At 46.4% G+C, this 25,929-nt stretch overlaps 1 protein-coding gene across 3 annotated transcripts in view; it reads right to left on the bottom strand.

The window, feature by feature from the left end:
• The window catches only part of BMERB1 (bMERB domain containing 1), a 133,829-nt gene that overhangs the window by 45,768 nt on the left and 62,132 nt on the right, over positions 1-25,929 (bottom strand). For all 3 annotated transcript variants that reach the window (XM_081256355.1, XM_081256357.1, XM_081256356.1), the window contains exon 2: positions 18,702-18,825. In XM_081256355.1, coding sequence (XP_081112481.1) covers positions 18,702-18,825 — 124 coding nt within the window. The remainder of the gene's footprint in view (positions 1-18,701; positions 18,826-25,929) is intronic.

Consider the following 25,929-nt stretch of genomic DNA (forward strand, 5'->3'; position numbering starts at 1 on the left):
ACATATATACTTACTATAAAAGTATGAAATCCTTGACTCTAGGGACCAGCCCCACCCACTTTCATCTTCCCCGCAGGGCTCTGCTCTGCACGGTGCCTGGCCTGCACAATGTTCTCTGTGAGTGCTGGCTGAACTCAATTATGGGCCCCGGGAACTTGGGACCTGGCTCTATGAGGACCATGCGGAAGCGTAGTTTCAAAATTTAAACACGTGACTCATACACCTAGAGAATGAACACTTGTCAAAAATGTATTTAACCCATTAAAGAGGGAACCAATAAGATGGTAAAGCTCATTCCCAGAGCATTGAAGGAACTGGATTTGAAACAGGAGGGAAGGGGGCAGGGCACAACCTCTAAAAGAATGACATAGCCCTTGAGGATACGACATAAACTGGTTAGAACCAACTAGGTCCAAGATGGTGGAAGATTCACCTCCCAGTGGACCTTGAGCCTCATTATATGCTCATTGTAATACATTAGCTAAATGACACACCCACGGGCACCATGGCAGTTCTGAGGCCGACCATAAAAGGTCAAAAAGTGGGCAGTGGCCCAGTTCCTGGAAGTTTCTACCCCTTCCCTGAAATAGTTGGAATAATCCTCCCACCCATTAGCCTATGAAATCACCCAGCCCATAAAAACTAACCATTCCATACACTGCCTCTAGAGCTCTGAGGTGGGCGCCTGCTTTAGTTGTCAGCTGTCCCAAGAGCCCTCCAGAGTCCAGAGAATGAAGAGCTTTATCTTTCCTGAGGAGGACTGTCTCAGATTTTAGCTTGTGTGTTTGGGGCTGTGGCTCTACAGCGATGGTTCTTAAAGAGCCCTCACCCATTTGTCCTCTTTCCTCCGACATGCAGCTCCTGGGCAGGGATGAGGCAGTTCCTAAACCAGGCCTCGGGTCAGTGCCTCATCTTGCCATGTCCTGGCCAGGCCAGGATGGGGCACCAAGTGGCCTCCTCTAGCACCATGGGCCGTGGGAGTTCACACCAGCAGTTTGCCTTTTAGAAGAAGTGCTTCTAGCTTTACTTTTAACATTCCCTCTCACTTCTGTACTGACATCTCACCTTTCTGGATTGCCAGGTTTGAGGAATAACTGGTGTTGGTGGTGTGTAACATGATTTCTGTGTCAAGGGGCACGTGCCCTGGTTTCTCTCTTGGATGCTGGCAAATTCTGAGCTACAGGGAAATGCACTGAGTATGAATGTTCTTGTCTACTATTCTTCCCTTAGACGATGTAGATGCTGATGGTAGTCGACTTATTGTAAATATATACATATAGATGCAGTTAAGCACTTCCAGGTGGGTTGCATAAGAATCAGGTCCTTAAATACCTCCCAATCTGATGAAATGATAGAAAGGAATAAAGAAACATTCCCAGAATGGAGGAATACATTTATTTTTTAAATTTATTTTTGTCCAAGCGGTGAGCTAATGGTGGTGTTGCTTCTTTGCATGTGATCAGTGTGAACAGTCAGGTGCTTTTCATGTGACATTTGTGAGCCACAAATACAAAATTGCCGTTTGAATTCAGTCAGGCTCCCAGGTGGTGTCAGCCGCGGTCTGTCAGGTGAGGGAGAAAGGGACTAGGGCTCTCTCCCAGTGTCAAACACAAGCAGACAGCACACCCTGACTCTCCTGTGCCCTCAGGCAGCATGCTAAGGACAACTCTGTGGCCTGGGGCATCTATGTCACAGTATAGGATTGCAGGTGTTTTGTACCCCTTTCTTTTCTGATGTTGTCTCCTTTTTTTGTACCAATCCAGCTGGGAGAACCTTAGCCAGTGCTGGAAGTGTGATTGAAGTACCTCTCTTTTGTGACTCTTGTACAGCTTAATGTGCAATAAAGGAAAAGTTATATCTGTAAAAAAAAAAAAAAACTAACCACGCCACATTTGGTGGAGCGTGCCTATGGAGCATGTTTCTCCCTTGGCCGCTCTTACTTTCTGAGATGACCCCATGCCCTGGGGCTGCTCTTGGTTTTTGAGACAGACCACATTCTGTCTATGGAATGTGTATCTCTCTAAATAAATCCACTTCTTACCTATTACTTTGTCTCTCACTGAATTCTTTCTGCAATGAGAACCTGAGCTTCATTAAAGTCCTGAAACCAGGTGTGTGATCTCAATTAAAAGGCAGTGGGTTCAAGTCCCACTCGGTTGTGCGGTTTCAGATTCATGGGTACTCTTTAATAAGAATCTTAGAATAAGATTGCTAGGTTAGACAGAGAGCTGGTTAACAGCCTCTAGGGCAATAAGACCATAACCTTTAGGGTTAGCTTTTTTTTTTTTTTTTTTTCTTTTTGCGGTATGCGGGCCTCTCACTGTTGTGGCCTCTCCCGCCGCGGAGCACAGGCTCCGGACGCGCAGGCCCAGCGGCCATGGCTCACGGGCCCAGCCGCTCCGCGGCATATGGGATCCTCCCAGACCGGGGCACGAACCCGTATCCCCTGCATCGGCAGGCGGACTCTCAACCACTGCGCCACCAGGGAGGCCCTAGGGTTAGCTTTTTGAGTGGACAAAATCTACATGTCAACATGTAATTTCATAGTGTCAGTGGTCTGATCAAATAGTAAATAACCCAGTCAAATATGTGGACACCCTCCCAGATGATTACATAATACTTGGGCAGGTCATTGAACAATGCCCCAGTATAACATGGAAAGGACACGCTTGTCCCACCCCCTTCCCTTACTTCTAATTTTTAGTTAATTTTTATTTAAAAAGCATAATAAAAGACTCTCATGGCTTCTTAGGAACACACTCAGCTGACATTTTTTTCCCACTACTTCATATCTAGCAATTTCCCATGTAGCATTGGCATCATGGCTAACATTCATTGAATAATTACTGTGGTAACTTATTTATATGGCTTATCTCATCTACTTTTTACCAAAAAATCCCTAGGAGGTAATTAATTCTGAGGAAAACAAGTGTGGTGTAATAAAAAATATCTCTTTGGTCTTTGTCCCTGATTCCTGGCACAGAACTCCTAAAACCCTTGGAATTTCCTGATTGATAAGTGTAACTTTTGTTATTCATAACAAACTGCTCTGGCACAAACACCTGTCAGTGTGATTTAGATGGGACCCCCAGATAGCTTCAGGTGGGGGCCAGTCACCATGTAAGCAGATAGGGTAGGAGGCATCCTGGAGAAAGAGAACCAGGCACCATGGCTGTCTTGACAGAAGAGAAACCATTTTGGGCCTAAGCCATTTTGTGATCTAAGTCTGGCCACAGTGCTTGTCCTTGAACAGGTCTCAGTAATTAATGCTCTTAAGGGAACAAAAGAATGCAGAAGCAAAGGACTGTTATCAGGCAAGAGAAGTAACAATAGCAAAGATAATATATCAGTTGTAAGGCCTCCCAGTTCTGTTTCAGTGGTAAAGATTAGCCTGAAGCACTCAACCACCAGATCAACTGGAACCTGAGGGATGATGATGGTGACCTTTTCTGACCCTCGTGACCTCAATCAACTAAAGCTTGGACTCTGTCCCCACCCAAGCCCCTTCATGAATATGCATGTACCCTTAGCTTAAAACTTGTCTGATTTCGCTGTTGGGGAGGCACTGCTTTGGGAAAGATCCCAAGTGCTCTCCTTAAAAGTAGTAATAAATCCTTCCTTCTCCCCATCTTTGGCTTGGTTGTGTCTTTTGGCTCGACACCCACCAAGAGGCAAACTCAGTTTTTCAGGTAACACCAAAGAGACCAAACACGTGATTAAAAAAGGCGGGCACGGGGCTTCCCTGGTGGCGCAGTGGTTGAGAGTCCGCCTGCCAATGCAGGGGACGGGGGTTCATGCCCCGGTCTGGGAAGATCCCACATGCCGCGGAGCGGCTAGGCCCGTGAGCCATGGCCGCTGAGCCTGCGCGTCCGGAGCCTGTGCTCCGCAACGGGAGAGGCCACAACAGTGAGAGGCCTGCGTACCGCAAAAAAAAAAAAAAAAAAAAAAAAGGCGGGCACTTCCAGCCCCAAAGAGATGGGATGGAGACTGAGTTATAAAAACTCTTGAACAGTGAGATTTGGGGGGGTTCTGGGTTGGGGGGCACAGTCATGTGCTGGGAAGATGCTGTGCCCTGAAAGGGGAGGGAAGCTCTGCAAACACACACCCTCCCCTCACACCTTGCCCAAATGCACCTCCTCCATTTGGCTCTTCCAGAATTGTAGCCTTTATAATGAACCTGTAAACAGAAGTAAAATGCTTTCCTGAGTTCTGTGAGTCATTCTAGCAAACTACTGAACCTTGCGTGTGTGTGGGGGAGGTCACAGGAACCCCAAAATTTGTAGTTGTATGGGCTGAAGTGTGGGTGGCCTGGGACTGAGACTCACATCTGAAGCAGGGGCAGCCCTCTGGGATGGAGCCCTTTAACTAGTGGGATCAGATCTCAATTCCAGGTCAGCACTGAATTGGATTATTGGATATCCAGTTGGTGTTGGAGAATCAGAAAATTGATGTGTAAAACTGACACATATTTGGTGTCAGAAAGGGTGATAAAGTTAATTCCTATTGAAACAGGAGGGAAGGGGGCAGGGCACACCCTTTGAAAGAATGACATAGCCCGAAGACATGACATAAACTGATTGGAACCAAATGGGTCCAAGATGGCGGACAAGTCAACTTCCACTAGACCTTGAGCCTCAGTGTACGCTCACTGTAACACATCAGCAAGTGAAATGACACACTCACAGACGCCATGACAGTTCCAAGGCCAACCATAAGGATCAAAAAGTGGGTAGTGGCCCAATTCCTGGAATGTGCCACCCCTTCCTGAAATAGCTGGAATACTCCTCCCACTCATTAGCCTATGAAATTACCCACTGCTATAAAAATTGACAACCCCATACCCTGGTGCCTTTCTCACCTTCTGAGATGGCCCACACTCTGTCTGTGGAGTGTGTTTCTCTCTAAATAAATCCACTTCTTACGTATCACTTTGTCTCTCACTGAAATCTTTCTGTGATGAGACCTCAAGAATCTGAGCTTCATTAAGGTGTGTGATCTCAGTTGGAAGACTGTGGGTTGTGGCCGGGTTTGAGTCCCAGCTGTGTGGGTTCGAGTCCCAGTCAGGGCTTTGGTCGGGTTCAAGTCCCAATCTGAGGTGCACAGTTTCACTGTATCAGGACCCACAAAATGGAGGCCAGCCCAGTGGCCAGGCCCACGTCACACCTCTACACTAAGTCAGTCTGCATTATGGGAACCCACTGTCAAGGAAACCTAACACACACCAATCACATCCTCCAACTCAGCTTTAGGGAGCTCACCTTACCTTAGAAAATAGGACCTACTGGGGACTTCCCTGGCAGTCCAGTGGTTAAGACTCTGCGCAGTGCAGGGGGCACAGGTTCGATCTCTGGTCAGAAAACTAAGATCCCACAATCCGCGTGGCCAAAAAAAAAAAGAAAAAAGAAAAAGAAAGAAAATAGACCTGCCGGCCTTATAAGGAAATCCTGACCTTCTAGCCACTCATGCCTCTTCTAACGCTCTGTAATGCTCTTGCCCCAAATCCATCAGGAAGAGTGCTTCTCTGCTTGTGAGGCTCTGTACTTTCCCAACCCAGGGATTGTTTTCTCTTGAATATAGGACATCAAACTCATTATTAATTGTTTAGTTTTGTCACTGGATGGTGGTGTCAGAAAATATCACACAAAAGAGTTACAGAGAAGTTTAGTGATTTGCCCAAGATCACACAGCTGGTAAGTAAGCCCTTGACCTTAATCACTACCTGTGCTGACTATACCTCCCACCACCCACCAGAGGTGACATTCATATGTCCCTTTGGAGAAAGAAGGCTAGACAACGGCTAAGTCAGTCAAGACAAACTCTAGCTCCTTTCATAGGCTGCAGAAAGACTTAGCTACAAGAGGTACTTACAAGGGACAGGGTTCTATAGTAAGCGCTTTTCATGCATTATTTCATTTAATCCTCAGTTCAGCTCTATGAAGTGTGAACTGTTATTGCACCAGGTTTACAGAAAAAGGACCTGGGTGTTACAGTTCTTACAGTTACTTGCTGGTAGAGCGAGGAGTGAATTTCTGCACCGCCCAGTTCTAGAATCCACTTAAACCATTATTATCCTCTAACCCCCAAATCCCTCTGCCGTTCAGTGAAGAAACTCAGAAATTCCACATCTTCCAACTCTCGGTTTGCTCATTTGATTTCTTTAAAAAATAAAAATTAGGGACTTCCCTGGTGGTCCAGTGGTTAAGACTCCACGCTCCTAATGCAGGTTCAATCCCTGGTCGGGGAACTAAGATTCCGCAAGCCGCGGGGTGCGGCCAAAAAAAAGGCTAACACAATATTGTAAATTAACTATACGTCAATAAACATTTTTTTAATAAAAATTTAAAAAGAGACCACGTGTTGGTTTTTAGGGGTCAAAAACAGGTGGGCAATGGAATGAATTGAAAGCGAGCATTGCTGAGTGATTATAAATTCAGCTTCTGATTAGGAGCTTTTAGAAAGCTTAGAAATGTAAATTTCTTGATAAACACAGCACCGCTCCCAATTAAAGCCTTAATCAATGAATTTCAACTACGGATGTGATGAGGAGGACAACAGATGACACTGAGATTCTCGTGCTCCACGGTAGACCACAAACATACACTTCATTCTGATTCCTATCATGATCTAAGCTACTGGAGAGACACCTATTGCCGTGCCAAGGAGTCGGGCTAAGGTAGGATGTTATACCTTCTGTCTGAGGCCCATTTTCATCAAGTAAAAATTGTGGAAAGCAAGCAAGGTGAGTCATCTTCAAGCAGCTGACAGACATCCGGGTTCTTCTATTTCACCCAGGAAAGAGGTGAGGGGACATTTGTGCAGTGGGAGGTCAGGGGAGAATCACCCAAACTGCTTTTAAAACTCTCAATGGTCAGGCCACACCCTGGACCAATTAAGTCAGAATCTTGTAGTGAGACCCAGGCAGCAGCATTTTCTCTAAAGCTCTCCAGGTGATTCCATTGTGATTCCTTGACTCTGGGTGAGTCAAGGTTGAACCAGTGATTTGGGGGGAATTGCCAGCCAAGGGCAAGACGGACAAGTTTCACTAGCTCCAGCCACTGGCGGCTTCTGTAAAGGCTCTTGATGCATATTTTGATGTGTATCTTGATGTGTATCAGGGCTCAATAAGGGAAGCAGAACCAGCGTGAGTTTCAGGGCAAGGGATGCATTACAGGAATTAGATCTGTCACAATCGTGGGAGGAGCTGGGGAGGTGGAGGTCAGGGAAGGGGAGGTGAGGACCAAAGGAGACACCAGCCAGCCCATCTGAGAAGTCAGGCACATGTAGCTGGCAAGGTGGGGCAGCAGGGGGGCCAAGTGGACGGGTCCATGCAAGGCTGTTGCCTTGTCTGCCCAGTGTCTAGAAGACATGGGGCCACTGTTGGTCAGGAAGACAAGATGGACCGGAAGCAGCAGAGAGTGAGGATGAGCAGGAACTTCTGTATCTGGTTACCTCCATGGTCTAACCATGGTGGCCCTTAAAAGGTCAACACTGCTGCTTCCCTTCTGCCTCCCAGAATCTCCCACCTTTTACTTGGAACAATGTAGGGAAAGGGATTCTGGGAAGTAGAGTTCTCAGCGTAGCTAAGTTTTCAATAGAACGTTCCAGCACAGACTAGAAAGAACAGAAATAAAGATATATTAGTAAAGGTGTAAGAAATTGGGGAAATGTTAATACCTTAATAGCTGGTACCCAAATTCCCCTTGGGGAGGAAATTTTGCTGGGAATCATAGCTTGACAAACACCTGGGGTAGTGTTCTCATGAACCCAAGGCATCTTTTGGTGCCATGGCTTCTTGGAAGAAGGTGAAACAGCTCTGCAAGGACAGGGAGAGGAATTTGTCTTACTTGGAATGGAAGGAGCTGAGACAAAGGAGAAGAACAAGGAGGGTGGTGAGACTGGGCCAAGAACTGCCTTGTTCAGGGTGGTGAAAAGGACCTTATCAGCCAGGAATGTCAAATGTGGATTTTTAAATTGTTTGCTGTGAAGAGCTCAGTGCAACCCGTTTTGTGATCCTTAGTTCTAAAACTCCTCCAATGGGAGTAGCATAGGGTTTTGTTTTGTTTTGTTGTTATGGAAAGTGGTGAAGCATCTGAGTTTCATATCCACACAGATGGGGGTACAGGACCGAGGAAACCAAGCCTAGGGGCAGAGAGGAACCCGCTGGATATTCACAGACATCATCGCCATGGATTTTGGTTTTCTCCAGGCTGTGGCAACATGGGTGGGAGGTATTTCTCCAAGGGTCTGGAGAGTAGACACCCAGGGTATAAGAAGATGTGGCATCTTACTACAGTCCCAGTTCAGCAGGGCAGCTTGAGGACTGGAATGGGAATGTCATGGCCAAGTTCATTTTCTGCTTTTGGGGGCCCCAGTCTCCCTTGTTTGCTGCTCTTAAGGCAGTTGTGCTGTCCTTCCCACCAAAGTATGACTTTCTCTGCTCACCTACAGTCTTTGGTTTGCAAATCTCCCATCACCTAACTGGCCCAGTCTCTCTGTATCCCAGAAGAGAGACTCTGATTGGCCCAAGCTAAGCCAATGTAGACCAGTGAGCTCTGGCCTGGAGGAGGGGGGCAGGGAGAGGCCGGAAACCCCTCCCCCATGTGGGGCTGGTTCTCTAAGGAGGGGCAGTGGGCTGGGAGGCAACCACTAGCACTGCGTGAACACAGCAGAGCGGGGCTCTGGGGTCAGGCTACAGAGCTAGAATCCCAACCCTGGCTGGGTGATCTTGGGCAAGCCTCTTAACTTCTGCAAAACTCAGTCTCCTCATTTGTAAATTGTGGCTCGTATTATTAAAACCTGCCTCATCAGGTTGCTATGAAGATGAAACCAGGTGGTCTACATAAAAAGTCTAGCATTGTGCCTGGCACATGTATGTGCTCGAGAGTCGTTAGATAAATTAGTAATAATGACAACACTGAGAATTGACCATAGATAGCACCTCAGCACCTGCTACCCTACCCCACTGCCCATCTGAAGCTTCCATCTCTCACTCTGGAGACATCCAGATTTTGTCTCCTCCCCTGGACTCCATTAGGGCAAGTCCTCATCTGTATTACTTATTGCATGTGCTTGTTGAATGAAGGAAGAAATAAATAAATGCTTGGATATCTCCAGGTATGGAAACTCATTACCTCCCAAGGTCCCAACTTTTAGAGCTCCAGATATGTGCAAAGGCCTCTTTCATGCTGGGATGGTAACTGGATTCACTGCAGCATTTGTGGTTCTAGTTCCACAAAGAAGAAGCCAACTCCTCCTTCCACATGACAGTCCTTCAGATGTTTCAAGACAAATTTCAGGTGCCCCTGAGCCACCTCCTCCCTGGTCTGTATGTACCTCCATGTCATGGAAGAGACCTTCACTCGCCCCTCCAATCTCCTCCCTTCTCCTGTGCCTCCTCTTCAAAATAAATAACCTACTACTAAAAACCAAGAACATGGGCCCAATGTCTGCTCTTACCAAGCATCTGTTAATTTCCAAACTCAATTTCTTCCTGAAGGAAAGGAAAGTAATATTTAATGAGCACTTATATTGTAGCAGGCACTATGGGGGCGGGCACTTAATAAACATGATCACTTTTACTCCTCAAAACCACCCTGGGAGGTATTGGCTGCATCCCATTTGACAGATGAGGCAGCTGAGTCTCATAGAGGTTAAGGTATCTGTTCGAGATTGCACAGCCTACGAATGGCAGAGCTAGAATTCAAAGGTAGGTGTAGTATAATCTGGAGAAAGTTATAGGCCTCTCTTTTTCTCAGAAAGCAACTCTGTCAAAGACCAGGACATTTAGTAATGAAAAAAAACAGGCTGCCCTGCCCTTGACAGAACCCAAACCAGGAAGGTCTTGGATTGACCTAATCTCATCTGAAACCTCTGAGGAGTTTAGAGGACAAAAGGACCAAGAGTGGGCCAGAATTCCAGGAGCAAAGATCTGTGTAACTGATCACTCAATGACTAGCAGCCAATTAAACAAAGTCAAAGATGTAAATCCGGATACTGTCTTAATGAGTGGCTGTGCTGTGTAGACCCAAAACACGAAGGCAAATCTGTTAAGTTGTTTGCATTTTCCCCCCTCCCATTTCTCTTTGAGCAGCCTGTCCTGGAAATATCAAGAGAGGGCTGGTTCTTATTTGAAAAGAAATGAGGCCCAGGCAAGCATTATCTGATTCTGAGCTAAGTGCAGAGCAAAGAACTGAGTCCTCAATTGAGATCAAGTGATACGGACAAGCACCTCCCAACCCCAGCTGCCACTCAAATCAGCAGTTTCCCAGAGACAAGCAAAGAGAGGGGAAAACCCTTAATTATCAGGGCACTGTGCACGCATTACCGAGCATGCTCTCTCTCTGTCTCATAAGATGCTTTTTTTTTCCTTGGGAGATTTCAAAGAATGATGAAGACTCGGAATCAGATGAAGCGATGCAGGTTCTCCATATAGTGTATGTTGCCTTCCCCTCCGCTCGGCCTCGCCATGGCCATCCCTGTCACCGTCACTGCCACACTGGGAGTCCAGCTCTGCACTTAACCCTTAAATGAATTGCCGTAGTCAGTTAACGTGAATAATGTCCCTCCAAGATATGCCCATCCTAATCCCTGGAACCTGTGAATATGTTAGCCTATATGGCAAATAGGATTTTGCAGGTGTGATTCAAGTAAGGCTCTTGGGATGGGGAGATTATCTTGGGTTATACAGGTGAGCTGATGCCAGCAGAGACTGGACGATCCCACTCTGTGGTCTTTGAAGATGGAGGAAAGGACGGCCAGCAGGGAACATGAGAAACAAGGCTCTAGAAGCTGGAAAGTGCTCGGTAAAGTATCCTCCCCTGTAGCCTCCAGAAGGAGCTTAGCACTGCCGACACTTTGATGGCAGCCCAGTGAACCCCATTTCAGACTTCTGGTCTCCAGAACGACAAGAGAATAAGTGTGCGGGGTTTTTTGTTTGGTTTTTTTTTGGTTTTTGTTGGCCACACCGCGCAGCTTGCAGGGTTTTAATTCCCCGACCAGGGATTGAACCCGGGCCCTTGGCTGTGAAAGTGCAGAGCCCTAACTGCTGGACCACCAGGAAAGTCCCTGTATGTTATGTCACCAACTTTGTCTAATTTGTTACAGCAGCCACAGGAAACTCATACACTTCGTAAAGTGTCTACACTGCAAGCTGCTATGTCACACAACCACTCTGTAGGAATACTATAGACTGACCCACTTGAAATGAGTCAGGCACTAAAAAAACAAGGGAAGTCAAGCTCTTGCTCATTTATTAGGTAAATAGTCACAGAGCACCTACTCACACTGGCCATGTGTTGGATGCTAACGACATTGCTGAGAGTGAAAACAGCTCAGCCTGTGTCCTTATCAGGGCCAGCATCGAGCAGAAGAGAGATGGGGAACACATACTCACACTGAAGAACATAGATTTATAAATGGAGGAAAGGCTTCTCCTTAGAAGACCCAAAGGATCTTGGTTATGGTGATAGGATGGGACACAGCCTGGGAAGTGCTGGGAAGGCTTCCCCTCGGAAGTGACCCTGGATCTGAGCCCTGGGGGGAGGGGGAGAGTTAACCAGGTGGGAGGGGGACATCCAGGTAGAGGGAACAGCCCCGACAAAAAGGCTCCCTTGGAAGGGGAGGGACTGAAAGGAGGCCCGTGGAAAGCAGGGGTTGGGGCTGCAGGGGGACAATGGCTGAAGATGAAAAGCGGGGAGATGAGGTGGGAACAGACTGATATGAATGTTCTGGAATATGCCTCCTGACATTCATGTGTGGGAGTTTCTTCTGTGATGATGGAAATGTTCTACAAAAATGTATGCTTTCCAGTGGGATAGCCATTAGCCATAATTGACTAAAGAGCACCTGAAATATGGCTAGGACTACTGAAGGACTGCATTTTAGGTTTTATTTAATTTTAATTAATTTAAATTGAAATAGTCACATGAGGCTAGTGCATACCCAACTATACAGAGCAGCTCTAGGGTATACCCAGGAGAGAAACTGTTGGATAGAGATATATAGATATGTAGAGATAGATAGATAGATAAATAGATAGATACAAACTTCTTATAAGGATTCACAGGATTATAGAGGCTAAGTCCCACAATCTATAGTCTCCAACCTGGAGACCCAGGAGAACCAATGGTGTAAGTTCCAATCCAAAAGCTAGCAAGCCCAAGACCCAAAAGGAGTTGATTTTTCAGTTCAAGTCCAAAGGCAGGAAAAGATCGATGCCCCAGCTCATGCAGTCAGGCAGGCAAAGTTCCCTCTTACTCAGCCTTTTTGTTCTATTCAGGTCTTCAACAGATTGGATGAGGTCCACCCACACTGGGGAGGGCAATCTGCTTTATTCAGTCTACTGATTCAAATGTTAATCTATTCCAGAAACACCCTCATAGACACACCCAAAATAATGTTTAAACAAATATCTGCGCACCCCATAGCTCAGTCAGGTTGACACATAAAAGTAACCATCATAAGAGTCTAATACAGTGATCCCTTTCCCAGCTCACCAGGGCCCAGAGGAGATCCTTAGAGCCAAGAGCATGAAATCCTTTATGGTAAAACAGCCAGAGCTCCCCAAGAGAAGAATTTCCTTTCCTGAAGCTTGTTCTGACTTTGAGAAGCAACTTGGAAGAGCAGAAGCCCATCCACTGGGGGATATTTTTTCTCCATTTGATCAGCCCAGATCCCCAACCTCATCCCTATTTCCCCAAACACTTAGAAATTCAGGGGGGTCCTTCCATTCAGAGGTCTCACCTGGGACATTCCCCATCCTCTCTAGCCTCCCCATCCCTTTCCTCTTCCCTCGAGGTCTCCTTCCTCCCTTTCTTCCCCAACTCCTCAAATTCTCGTATATTTTGTCCAAGACAAATTGCTTTTTAGATCTTTTGCAATTAAAGACATTTCTTCCCACCTGATATGTACAGTGGCTCTGACAATGCTGACCTGTTCTTAGGAGATGGTATTTAAAACCCAGAGTGCGGGCTTCCCTGGTGGCGCAGTGGTTGCGAGTCCGCCTGCCGATGCAGGGGACACGGGTTCGTGCCCCGGTCCGGGAAGATCCCACATGCCGCAGAGCGGCTGGGCCCGTGAGCCATGGCCGCTGAGCCTGTGCGTCCGGAGCCTGTGCTCCGCAATGGGAAAGGCCACAACAGTGAGAGGCCCACATACCGCAAAAAAAATAAAATAAAAAAAAAAAAAAAAAAAAAAAAAAAAAAAAAACAAAACCCAGAGTGCATCCAAAGCATCTCGAAACTGCCAAACGTTGCTGAGAAGTGTCAAGTTACATAAATACACATGCTTCATTTCGCCCTTGGCTTGAAGCTTTTCCTAACAGGCTTCAGAATTATCAGCTCATTAAAGGGATAAAGAATGCAGGTGTATAAAATTTTTTTTAAATGACAACAACAATAATAAAGTCAAGGCCCCAGAATAGAGTTGGACTTGATGGGTGAGAGCCACTCCCCAGCTTCTCAGGGAGAGGGGTGTTTTCTCGGTCTTCTCTGGAGATAACGAAGCAGTCCTGTTCCTCTCTTCTCCCTCAAAGCATGTTATTAACAATTAAAGGAGCGAAGGGAATTTTGATGTGCTTATTACCTAGGAAGAGCCACCCACTTTCACGTGTCCTCTCTTTCCATCCCTTGCGACAACGCTGCCAGGGAAATATCAATGTCCCATTGTAAAGAGGGGAAAACTGAGGCTGGAACAGGGCAAAAGATTTTCTTTTTAAAAAAATATTTATTTATTTATTTGGCTGCACTGGATCTCAGTTGCAGCATGTGGGATCTAGTTCCCTGACCAGGGATTGAGCACAGGGCCCCTGAATTGGGAGCGCAGAGTTTTAACCACTGGACTACCAGGGAAGTCCCTTAAAGAAACGGTTTTTTTTTGGCCATGCGGCACGGCCTATGGAATTTTAGTTCCCTGACCAAGGACTGAACTGGGGCCCTCGGCAGTGAGACCCCGGAGTCCTAACCTCTGGACCACCAAGGAATTCCCAACAGGGCAAAAGATTTGCTCCAGGGCCCAGAGTCGATAAGAAGTAGAACTGAGGTTCAAAACCAGTTGAGAAAGATATGGCACATATATACAATGGAATATTACTCAGGCATAAAAAAACGAAATTGAGCTATTTGTAACGAGGTGGATGGACCTAGAGTCTGTCATACAGAGTGAAGTAAGTCAGAAAGAGAAAGATAAATACCGTATGCTAACACATATATATGGAATTTAAGAAAAAAAAATGTCATGAAGAACCTAGGGGTAAGGCAGGAATAAAGACACAGACCTACTAGAGAATGGATTTGAGGATATGGGGAGGGGGAAGGGTAAGCTGTGACAAAGCGAGAGAGAGGCATGGACATATATACCCTACCAAACGTAGTGGGAAGCAGCTGCATAGCACAGGGAGATCAGCTCGGTGCCTTGTGACCGCCTGGAAGGGTGGGATAGGGAGGGTGGGAGGGAGGGAGACGCAAGAGGGAAGAGATATGGGAACATATGTATATGTATAACTGATTCACTTTGTTATAAAGCAGAAACTAACACACCATTGTAAAGCAATTATACTCCAATAAAGATGTAAAAAAAACCCCGAAAAAACAGTTGAGAGACCCTATAGCATCATGGCTGAGATCATGGACTCTGGACCCAGAACGCTGGGGTTATATCATCTGCTGTTTCACAGACCCTGGGCAACCTGGGGCAAGTTACTTGACCTCTCTGTGCATTAGTTTCCTCATCTATAAAATGGGGAAGGAGGATGTTGTATGTCTAGTTGCAGTAAGGATTAAATGATCAATGCATGTAAAACACTTAGAACACTGCCCAGCATAGCAAGTATTTGAAAAGTTTACAAGTCATGTACTCTCTACCACCACACCCTGAACCTCTGACAGGTTCTAGGGCACGACCGCTTCACCGCACTTGGTCCTTCTTAATAAAATGATGTTACGTGGGTCCAAGCCCAGAGTCTGGAAATATTGGAACTCAAGGACTGTGCTCCTGAAATCTGTCCTTCACAAGCCCATCTCCCCTGCCAGCTGCAGCTCTGACTCATTAATTAGAAGCTGCCGCCACCCAGAACAAGCTGAGAGACAGAGCCCACTGTCCCTTTATGACAATCCTGCAAGCGGGTGTAAAATGAAGATAATCGCCCCCCACCTCCGAAGATACTTAATTATCTGAAACCCAGATAAACAGCAGGACCAGCCTTGTAGAGAAGGTGTGGAAGGGCTGAGGCAGGCCAGGGGAGCTGCAGGAGGGGTTATGAAAAGCTAATGGTGTGAGTCAGTGCTGGAATTAAGGGTGAGAAAATGAGTCTGAGGTTGTTGACAGCCTCCGAAGGCCAGGACGGTGAAAGGCATGGAGATGGGGAAGCAGTGGGAGGGACTGGGAGGTGGGTGGCACAGAGGATCGAGCATGGAACAAAGGAGGCTTCAAGTTTTACCTCCTGGACATTTGCCGCCAATTAAAGTGGTGTTTTCGTGATACTAAGGGGTTTATTGACTCATCCAAATGAAGCTTGTAAAATTGCCAGATTCAAGAGGGAGATCTCTAAACACCAGTTAGCAACTTGGAAACTAGGGGACAAGCGAAGGGAGAACATTGAGAGCAGATGCATTGGGTGTGCGGTGGAGACACATGCTCACCGGGGTCACTCATAGCCCTTCTCTGAACCTGACCTTGTAAGCCTTAGGGACAGCAGGTATGCCGGAGGCACTCCTGCTTCATCCTTCCACTAGCGAGCATTTTTCGTAGGTTATGTGATAATGTGTGCACAGGGCTTAGCCAAGGCCTAGATCTGTGCTAAGGGTTCTATAAATGTTGACTCTTGAGGTCCTTGAGAACCCTTAGAGGAATAAGGCACTATGTCAAATTCCCAGCAGGTGAACTTGAAAACCTTGACTAAGTTGGAGCTCATCATTTTAGGCTTCAAATAAATCACTTCTCTCCAGAGAAAGGGTATGAAAAAGTCCAAAGCCTGACTCAATAGAATGACTTCTGTTTCCACCCGACTCAATTCAAGATGGCACGGAACAAGACCAAACCCAATGTGGGATTGTGGGACTGTGGGCATCCAACCGGGAGTTTGTCTTTGCATTCTAGAAGAGCAAGGCACAGAGAAAAGGCATCCTTCTGCTGGGAATAAATAACAGGCTAACTTAGGGTTCAGGGCTCTGCCTCTGAGACAGACACCTCAGGTTCAAGTCCCAATTCCACCCATACTATCAGTTGACCTTGAAAATGTTATTTCACCTCTCTAACTTCAGTTTCCTTATCCATAAAATAGAAGGAATAGAACCACTCCTTCAGGGGTCTTATGAGGATTCAAAAAGCTAAAATAAGTGAGCAAATGCATACAACACACATAGCACGTGTGCAGTATAACAGTGCCTGTGGTAAACAGCAGTTCTTTTTTTTTTTTTTTTTTTTTGCAGTACAAGGGCCTCTCACTGTTGTGGCCTCTCCCGTTGCAGAGCACAGGCTCTGAACGCGCAGGCTCAGCAGCCATGGCTCATGGGCCTAGCTGCTCCGCGGCATGTGGGAACTTCCTGGACCGGGGCACGAACCCGAGTCCCCTGCATCGGCAGGCGGACTCTCAACCACTGCGCCACCAGGGAAGCCCCAGCAGTTCTTTTGAAGCCTGTCATGTGCCCAAGGTCACAGGCAAGGATGCAAGAGAGCCAGAATGACCCTGAACCCACTCTTATGAGTTCACGCTGAGAGGAAGGCAGAACAAGCTGAAGCTGTGAGTCCCAGGGGAAAGGGCAAGAGAGAGGGGCCAAGAAAATGGAAACCCATGAAGAATAATGCTGAATGCCGGGGGTGTTGGGACAGCAGCCTTTAAACCCATTCTCAAAAGAATCAACATGGCAGGAGACGGTAAAGTGAGAAGACACCCTCAGCCATGCAATATGATCTGACTCATACAGTCTGCACGGGAGCTGAGGGTATTAACTTGATTACTTCCTAGCAGGTGTGACAAAACCAATCTCACCCTGGTTATTACAGCTACAGTCACTGGGACTATTTCAGTCAAGGGCTGTCACATTCCCGTCACTCCGAGCTTCCCCACCTGAGCCTGTAAATGCTTAGTACAGTCTGAAATTCTATTTCCCTCTTACCCTATTCCAACGGGTCTCGTTGTATGTGTGTGTGTGTGTTTGTGTGTGCAGGGAAGCTACTGGGGTCAGGATGGAGTGTGAAAGAACAATTTTTGCACATTCAACAAATACTAATTGGCCTAATTAGTGCCGGGCAGTGTTCAAGATGCTGGGAAAATCCAACAGTGAAGATGAGACATAAGATCCCTGCCCTCAGGAGCTTATACTCTTTAAGGCATTATCTTGACAGATATATTCAGAGCTTCCCTCCTTCCTTCATTCCTTCCCTCCTTCCCTCTTTCCATCCTTCCTTCACTTATTCACTCACTTAATAAAAACTCTGGAGTCAGACTGCATCCTACCTTGGCTACTTATTAGCTAATGCAACCTTGGGTAAATTTCTTAACCTCCAATTCCCTCTTCTCTAAAATGGAGGCAAGAATAGGACCTACCTGCACCATAAGCCCTACAGGGAGGTGAGGGCCTGGCTCTGAGAAAGAGCCAGGAAACTGAATTCAAGAATGGTCCACACATAGCCTGTTAGCCCGGGAGGCTACAGAGCATCATCTGATGAGGTGTTTATCCAGGTCTGAGTGGGCCATGATCTCTACCCTGGCCATCCTGGAGTCCATCATGCATCTCTGAGATTGACAAGGTGGTGTACCTCCAGGCAAGGCTACGTACTCTAAAGGCAGGGTCTGGGGGGAGCCTTCATTATCATCCACCTCTGTCTGCAGGCTGCTAGCAAGACTTCCAGGGGCCAAGAAGCCAGCCCCTCCCCTGAAGTATGTCACTGAGCCCCCAAAATATGTCCTGACTGCACTGACATCCTTCTGTATGTTTTAGATAATTTGATTTATTCAAGTGTCTACTGTTGACACTTGTCTCTAAGCAGTCGGACTCACAGGCAACATGGGGAAATTTAGTGAGGTCACAAGTCAAGAGCTTAGTGCAGTTCCTGGCCCAGGGCTAGAGCTTACGTGTTAGCTAATCTTGTCACTGAGCACTTGCTGTGTGTGTGCCAGGTGCGGGGATAATATGTACATACACACACGCGCATGCACACACACACACACACACACACGATGCAAAGGTCAGTAAATGCGCAGTGACAACCATCGTCACAAAAGCAACCTTGGCCCTTCTGAGCACCCACAGTCTGAAGGGAGCTTTTCAGTACTTTAAAGAACTCACATTCTCTGTCTCCCTTCCTTTTAAAACATGGGGAGTGTATTGTAAACACTAGTGATATGTTTTTAATGTTAGAAACAATGTGTAAGAAGCTTAATTATAGTTTTGGAACAAAATATAAGCTCTGTGCTCTTTGAGAATACAAAAAATAAAAATTGGAAGCATAAAAATAGAAAAAAATCAGGAAAGCAAGACCCAGGCACTAATTTAATCATCTTATATAGGGCCATATATTGACTAATGGTTACATACTAAGAACTAGAGGAATAGATACCCACGTCTCTAGGTGGTTGTGAGAATGTATGTAATACCTTCATCCCGGTGCCTGGCACACAGCAATAAACAGTAAATGTCAGGTTCTCCGGTGTCCTCCCCGCAAACACCCCTTCCTTTTCTCCACCACCTCCCCCAGGCACTCACATAAACCTGAGCTCAGACTCCCGCCGGACCAAGACTTCCCGGAGACGCTGGATTTTCACCATCTCCAGCTCGATCTCCTCTGGCCTCATGGTTGTCTCTGCCATGGAGATGATGTCTAGCTGATCTGTGCAGGAGACACAAAACACAGGCATCAGGACCCCAAGGCTGCATGGGTTTTCAAGAATTCCCTCTGGACAGCCTCCTCTTTGCCCCAGCAACCTTCACAGCCCAAGAAGGCACACAGATCTCTGCCAGTGCTGCAAGTGTATATTTGTGAGCCAGCCCTTTGGAAACTGGAAAGCACGTTTCCATGGGAACTCTGTTACAAGGCAAGAGGAGGCTCAGGCGGGGTCACCAAAACTTGTTCAAGGTTATACATATGGCCTTGACAGCCCTGCCTGGTCCCGGCTTCTGAGCCTCCGGTCCCTTTGACCATGGCCTTTTCACCCTCTCCCAGTCGCCAAAGATCGATGCCAACTTTAGGCACAAAAAAGTTTATAATAATTATTTTAGCAATACCATTAATAATTATAGGAATACTAAGTAATGTAATAGTAATATGAAATAATACGGGTTTATTGTAGAAAATTCAGATAATACAGATAAGCAAAAGGGAACAAAGTAAAAAGTCACCTATAACCCCACTGCCCAGAGGGAACAACTATCCACATTTTGATGGACATTCTTCTGATCTTATATTTATAATTAGAGTTATATATATTGTCATATAAGTAAAACCATATATTAAAAAACTATATATATAACCATATATATATACCACATACATATAGCCATATATATTATCATATACATAGAAAGACACTATATATATACGACTATATATAAATATATCTGCATGTATATATGTATGTTAGTTCACTAGGGCTATCATAACAAAACAACAGAAGCTGAACAGCTTAAACTACAGACATTTATTTTCTCCCAGTTCTGGAGGCTGGAAGTCCCAGATCAAGGTCTGGCAGGGTCAGCTTCTGGTGAGAGCTCTCTTCATGGCTTGTAGACAGCCACCTTCTCACTGTACTCACATGGACTCTTTGTGTTCATGCAGAGAGAGAGCTCTCTGGTGTGTCTTCTTATAAGGACACTAATCCTATGGGATCAGGGCCCCACACTTAATGACCTCATTTAATCTCAGTTACTTTCCCATCTCCAAATCAGCCACACTGGGGATTAGGGCCCCAAAATATGAATTCGTGGGGGACATAAACACTCAATCCATAATAGTACGTATGTATGCGTATATATGTATATACATAGTTCCTCATATATTGCTGTTAATATCTTGGTGTACATTCTTCCAGTGCACACATATGGTAATTTATGTGATTATATATATTATATAGGTAGCGTGCATATGTAGGGTAATATATATGGTTTTATACATGTGTTTTATATATATAATATTATATATAAACACATCTATACTTTTTTTTTTTTTTTTTTTTTCTTTTTGCGGTATGCGGGCCTCTCACTGTTGTGGCCTCTCCCGTTGCAGAGCACAGGCTCCGGATGCGCAGGCCCAGCGGCCATGGCTCACGGGCCCAGCCGCTCCGCGGCATATGGGATCCTCCCAGACCGGGGCACGAACCCGTATCCCCTGCATCGGCAGGCGGACTCTCAACCACTGCGCCACCAGGGAGGCCCTATACTTTTTTAAAGAGTGGAAAAACATACACAAAGATGTTAGTAGTTAGATGTTATATATCGGGCTTCCCTGGTGCCACAGTGGTTAAGAATCAGCCTGCCAATGCAGGGGACATGGGTTCGAGCCCTGGTCTGGGAAGATCCCACATGCTGAGGAGCAACTAAGCCCGTGCACAACTGCTGAGCCTGCACTCTAGAGCCCAAGAGCCACAACTACTGAAGCCCGCGCGCCTAGAGCCTGTGCTCCACAACAAGAGAAGCCACCACAGTGAGAAGCTCACACACCGCAACGAAGAGTAGCTCCCGCTCGCCGCAACTAGAGAAAGCCCACGCACAGCAACAAAGACCCAACTCAGCCATAAATAAATTAAAAAATAAATAAGTAAATAAATAAGTTTAAAAAAAAGGACCAAGTTAAATTTTAAAAAATTAAAAAGATGCTATATATTTATACGTATGTTATACACATACATATACCATCAGGGAGGTCTGGTCTTTGTAATATAAAATTAGAATCTCACCATTTTATTACCTGCTCTTTTCACTTAATGACATTTCACGAGCGTTTCCACACGTCCTTGGATGCTCTTCCCCAGCAGCAGTGTGAAAGGCTGTGTGGTGTCTATTTGTGGCTGTATCATGAACCACTTCACCAAATCCCAGACACTTAGGTTGTTTGCTGTTTCCCCCACTAGAAGCAGCAGCCCTGTGATGAGCATTCTCAGAGATCAATCTCCGCGTGCCTCTAAGAGGTGCCTTTAGGCCACATTTCCAGAGTGAATGAATGGCCGGATTTGGAAGGATGCAGTAGTCTACTGCTCTTCATGGGTAGAGAAGGAGATGTAGGGAAGGAATGTTCTTGCTTTACTCCGAAGTCTACATCACATCAACTGCATCTGCTAACTCCTTCCACCCTGGGTTGTTGTGAGGATTGAATTAACCAAGGCATGTCATGCTTGATGAACGGTTACGATTACCTTTGTTATTACCCCACTGTGCCACGCCATCTCTTTTAATCCTCACCACAAGCCAGAAGGATGAGGATGTCCTCTTTCTTAGTAAATAAGGAAAATAGCTCAAAGCTGGCAAGGGAAGGGGCTGAGCCCAGGTCTGCCTCTAAAACACATGCCCTTCGCCCCGCCATTGCTGCCCCTTCCTCACACAGGCATTCTGAGTCCGATACCCCCCATCCATTCACATCTGAGGGTCGAGGTGGTGTCTTACTTTTCTGTGGCCGCCGTAACAAATCACCACAAACTGGGTGGCTTAGGACAGCAGGAATTCATTCTTTGACAGTTCTGGAGGCCAGAAGCAGGTCTGTGTTTTCTCCAAAGGCTCTAGCGGAGGCTCCCGCCTTGCCTCTTCCAGATCCTGGTGGCTCCTGGCAATCCCTGGCTTGTGGCGGCATCACTCCAACCTCTGCCTCTGTTTTCACATAGCCTTCTCCCCCGTGGCTCTGTGTATCCTCCTCTGTCCTTTACTGTCTCATTGCACTTAGGGCCCACCCTAATTCAGTATGATCTCATTTCAATCTTTATCTTAATTCTCCCTGAAAAGACCTTATTTCCAAATAAGGTCACATTCTGAGGTTCTGGGTGGATATGACTTTTGGGAGGACACTATTTAATCCACTACAGTGATGAATGGTCACAAGCGTACAAGCTCCCTGACAGCGATGTCACTGTCTCCAAGAGATTTAGTCACTGTGCATGGAGCACAGCCGTGGCTGGAAGCAGCAAGAGTCCCTGGAAGCAGCTGCGGGGGGTGGGGATGAGTGGGATGCAGTGGGCGGGGGCAGTGGGACATGGTGAAAACCAGCTGGGGGTCAGAGTTAGAGATCCTTGGTCTGAGGCCAATCACCAGCTGCATGACCTTGAATGAGCCCTTTTACCTCTTAGCATCACATTCTTCCTTTGCAAAATGGGATTCAATAGCTATCATGTGCTACATTGTGCTGTAGGCTTTATGTGTAACATCTCATTTAATCCCTATGTTATAGAAGATGTAGCTGAGGCTTAGAGAAGCAAAGTGACTTGGCCAACATCACAAAACCAGAATGTTGCAGAGGCAGAATTCAAATCTAGCTTCTCTCTCCCTCTCCCTCTTTCCCTCTCTCTCTCTCTCCCCTTAACTGCTTGCCTTAACCACATAATACAGCCTCAGGTGAGGGTTAAATGCATTTATGGATGTGAACGTGCGTAGTTAACCGCCCCGCAGATATAAGTATCCTCATTGCTCGTACATCATGGTTTAGATGGGCAACCTGATTTCCGTGGGACACATGCTGAAAATGGCAACATACCCTGGGGCAAAGCGTGGGACAGAAGTAAGTCAGAAAGAGAAAGACAAATACCATATGCTAACACATATATATGGAATTTAAGGGAAAAAAATGTCATGAAGAACCTAGGGGTAAGACAAGAATAAAGACACAGGCCTACTAGAGAATGGACTTGAGGATACGGGGAGGGGGAAGGATAAGCTGTGACAAAGCGAGAGAGTGGCAGGGACATATATACACTACCAAACGTAAAATAGATAGCTAGTGGGAAGCAGCCTCATGGCACAGGGAGATCAGCTCGGTGCTTTGTGACCACCTGGAGGGGTGGGATAGGGAGTGTGGGAGGGAGGGAGACGCAAGAGGGAAGAGATATGGGAACATATGTATATGTATAACTGATTCACTTTGTTATAAAGCAGAAACTAACACACCATTGTAAAGCAATTATACTCCAATAAAGATGTAAAAAAAAAAAAAACTTAAGAAATAGACAAAAAAAAAAAGCGTGGGACAGAAAAGAATTAATCACACCCCATGGACTGGCATTTTACCTCCATCCTTGGGGGAGGATGGAGGCGGTGGCACTGCCAGGCTCCAGGTGCTGAGATGAACATTTAGCTTTGACTTGGGGCAGAGGATGGAGCTGATACCTCTGTTGAAAAGTCTTGCTCATGGATGCTTTCCTTCCCCTGGAGAAACGAGCAAAGCCTAGCCCTCAAATCAGATATGGAACAGTTAGAATTCTTTCTCTTAGTCACTGCTCTGTGCCAGGCACTGTGCTAGGCTCATGACAAGCCTATCTCATTTAATCTTCACAACACCCCAGTTGAGGAGTTAGCCAGCTACAGCCATGGGCCGTAGCCAGCCCTCTCCCTGATTTTGTAGATAAAGTTTTATCGGAACATTGGCCACGCTCATTCATTTGTGTATTATTTATGGGTGCTTTTGAACTATGACAGCAGAATGAGTAGCTGTAACAGAGGCTGGTCCACAAAACATCAAATATTTACTATCTGGCCTTTTACAGAAAAAGTTTGCCAACCCCTGCACCCCTACCCTAGATGGTAGATGCTATCATTTCCCCAGTTTAAAGGTTAAAAAAAACCAAAAAAAAACCAGGTTTAGCCAGTAATGATAATAGCTAACATTTATTGCACATTTATCACATGCCAGGATCAAATCACCTTATTTAATTCCCCAAACAGTCCTGGCTGGTAAATACTGTTAGCATCCATTTCACAGATGAGCAGATTGAGGCTCAGGAAAGGGAGTAAGTGAGGGGGCCAAGATTTAAAACCAGCTCTGTCCTACTCCAAAGCCCTTGTTGTCATCAATTCTATTCATTTAAGAACTACCTCTCCACTTAAGAAGTACCATCATCACCTTAGCGATAGAGAAAACTGAGTCTATTTTATTGCATTAGGTACATGGAGAGTAGCTGTTTTTAAGAGTTCGCAGGTGCGGTGATTATCTGGGGAGCTCTACCCCCAGGGATTAGGATACACCTGGGTTGAGGGGCGGGGGTCATGTCCAAGGACCTTCATACAGGAGGTCTTCAGACCAGACTCTGAGAAATGCTGGTACAGGGTGTGAGTAAGTGAATATCATGCATGGTCGGTTTCTTTTCAGTCTGAACTTGTGTAATAGAACTAGCATGATGGAAACCTTGACAACATTCTCCAGCTAGAAGGCAGGCATCCAACAGCTGCCAATGAAGGTGTCCACTAGGAGGACAAATCCTGGAAGGAGACAGACAAGCGTTTCAGGCTGACTAGTGAAGACAGTTGTAACAAGGCTCTAAGAGAGAGCAAAGCATGGCTGTGTAGAGAGAACGAAGCACGAAGGCACAGAAGTCCCCAAGGCTCCAACTGCCATTGCTGTCAGTCAGCTTCCAGCAGCTGAGTCACTTCTGGGGGATGAGGCAGCTAAATCCATCTTTTTATCCCCAAATGCCACACCAGGGAGATTCATGCCTCATGAGCACAGCAGCACCAGCAAACAAGAGCTGAGCCCCGGACATGACTGGGATGTGCCAGCAGGTTCAATCATTTATCTTGAAAATTTAAAGCTACCCGGGGAGAGGGCGGAGGCGGTGGGGTTGGCAAATGAGGGCTGACAATCTCCTAGAAACTCGTAATTCAAATACAGGCAAGAAGGAAAACTTCTGGGGACCAAAGAGAAGTCTTCCCTGGTTCGTCTTTTCCAGCCATGGGTCACAGTAAGAAGTTAAGCCCAGGGTCCCCTGGACAATGCCCACTTTTGCTTCTGCTTCCTAATTTCATACACCCAGAGCTCTCTCATATTAAGCATTACTAGGAGTCCAGCACTAACTCATCATGCTCCTAAATACCTTGGCAGGTAGGTACACTCATTATCACCCTCTCTTTACAGGTTAATAAGATGAGGCTCAGGGCTTCCCTGGTGGCACAGTGGTTGAGAGTCCGCCTGCCAGTGCAGGGGACACGGGTTCGTGCCCCGGTCCGGGAAGATCCCACATGCCGCAGAGCGGCTAGGCCCGTGAGCCATGGCCGCTGAGCCTGTGCGTCTGGAGCCTGTGCTCCGCAACGGGAGAGGCCACAACAGTGAGAGGCCTGCGTACCGGAAAAAAAAAAAAAAAAAGATGAGGCTCAGAGAGAACATAAGTGATTGGCCAAAGTCACTCGACCAATCAGTGGCACAGACCCAGGTCTGTCTGATTCCAAAACCCAGGCTGTAGGACAAAGGGCTACAGAATAGTGTTTCCAAAACCTCAATTACTATACAGAATTTACCACCATCATGTACTATCTGTTAGGGACTGAATGCTTGTGGCTCCCCCCACCCCCACCTCGCCTCCCAAAGTCATATGTTGAAATCCTAACTCTTTTTTTTTTTTTTTTTTTTTTTTTGTGGACGCGTAGGCTCAGCGGCCATGGCTCATGGGCCCAGCTGCTCGGTGGCATGTGGGATCTTCCCGGACCAGGGCACGAACCCATGTCCCCTGCATCGGCAGGCGAACTCTCAACCACTGCGCCACCAGGGAAGCCCGAAGTCCTAACTCTTAATGTGATAGTATTTGGAGGTGGAGCATTTGAGAGGTAATTAGGGTTAGGGGAGCTCATGAGGGTGGGGCTCCATAATGGGATTAGTGCCATTATAAGAAGAGACACCAGAGCTTGCTTCCTCTCTCTCTGCTCTCCACCATGTGAGGACACAAGAAGACAGCCGTCTACAAACCAGGAAGAGGGTCCTCACCACACACCAGATCTGCCAGTGCCTTGATCTTGGACTTCGCAGCCTTCA

Source organism: Mesoplodon bidens (genome assembly GCF_964165515.1).
Source record: "Mesoplodon bidens genome assembly, chromosome: 15".
In the NCBI taxonomy this organism is placed as follows: Eukaryota; Metazoa; Chordata; class Mammalia; order Artiodactyla; family Ziphiidae; genus Mesoplodon; species Mesoplodon bidens.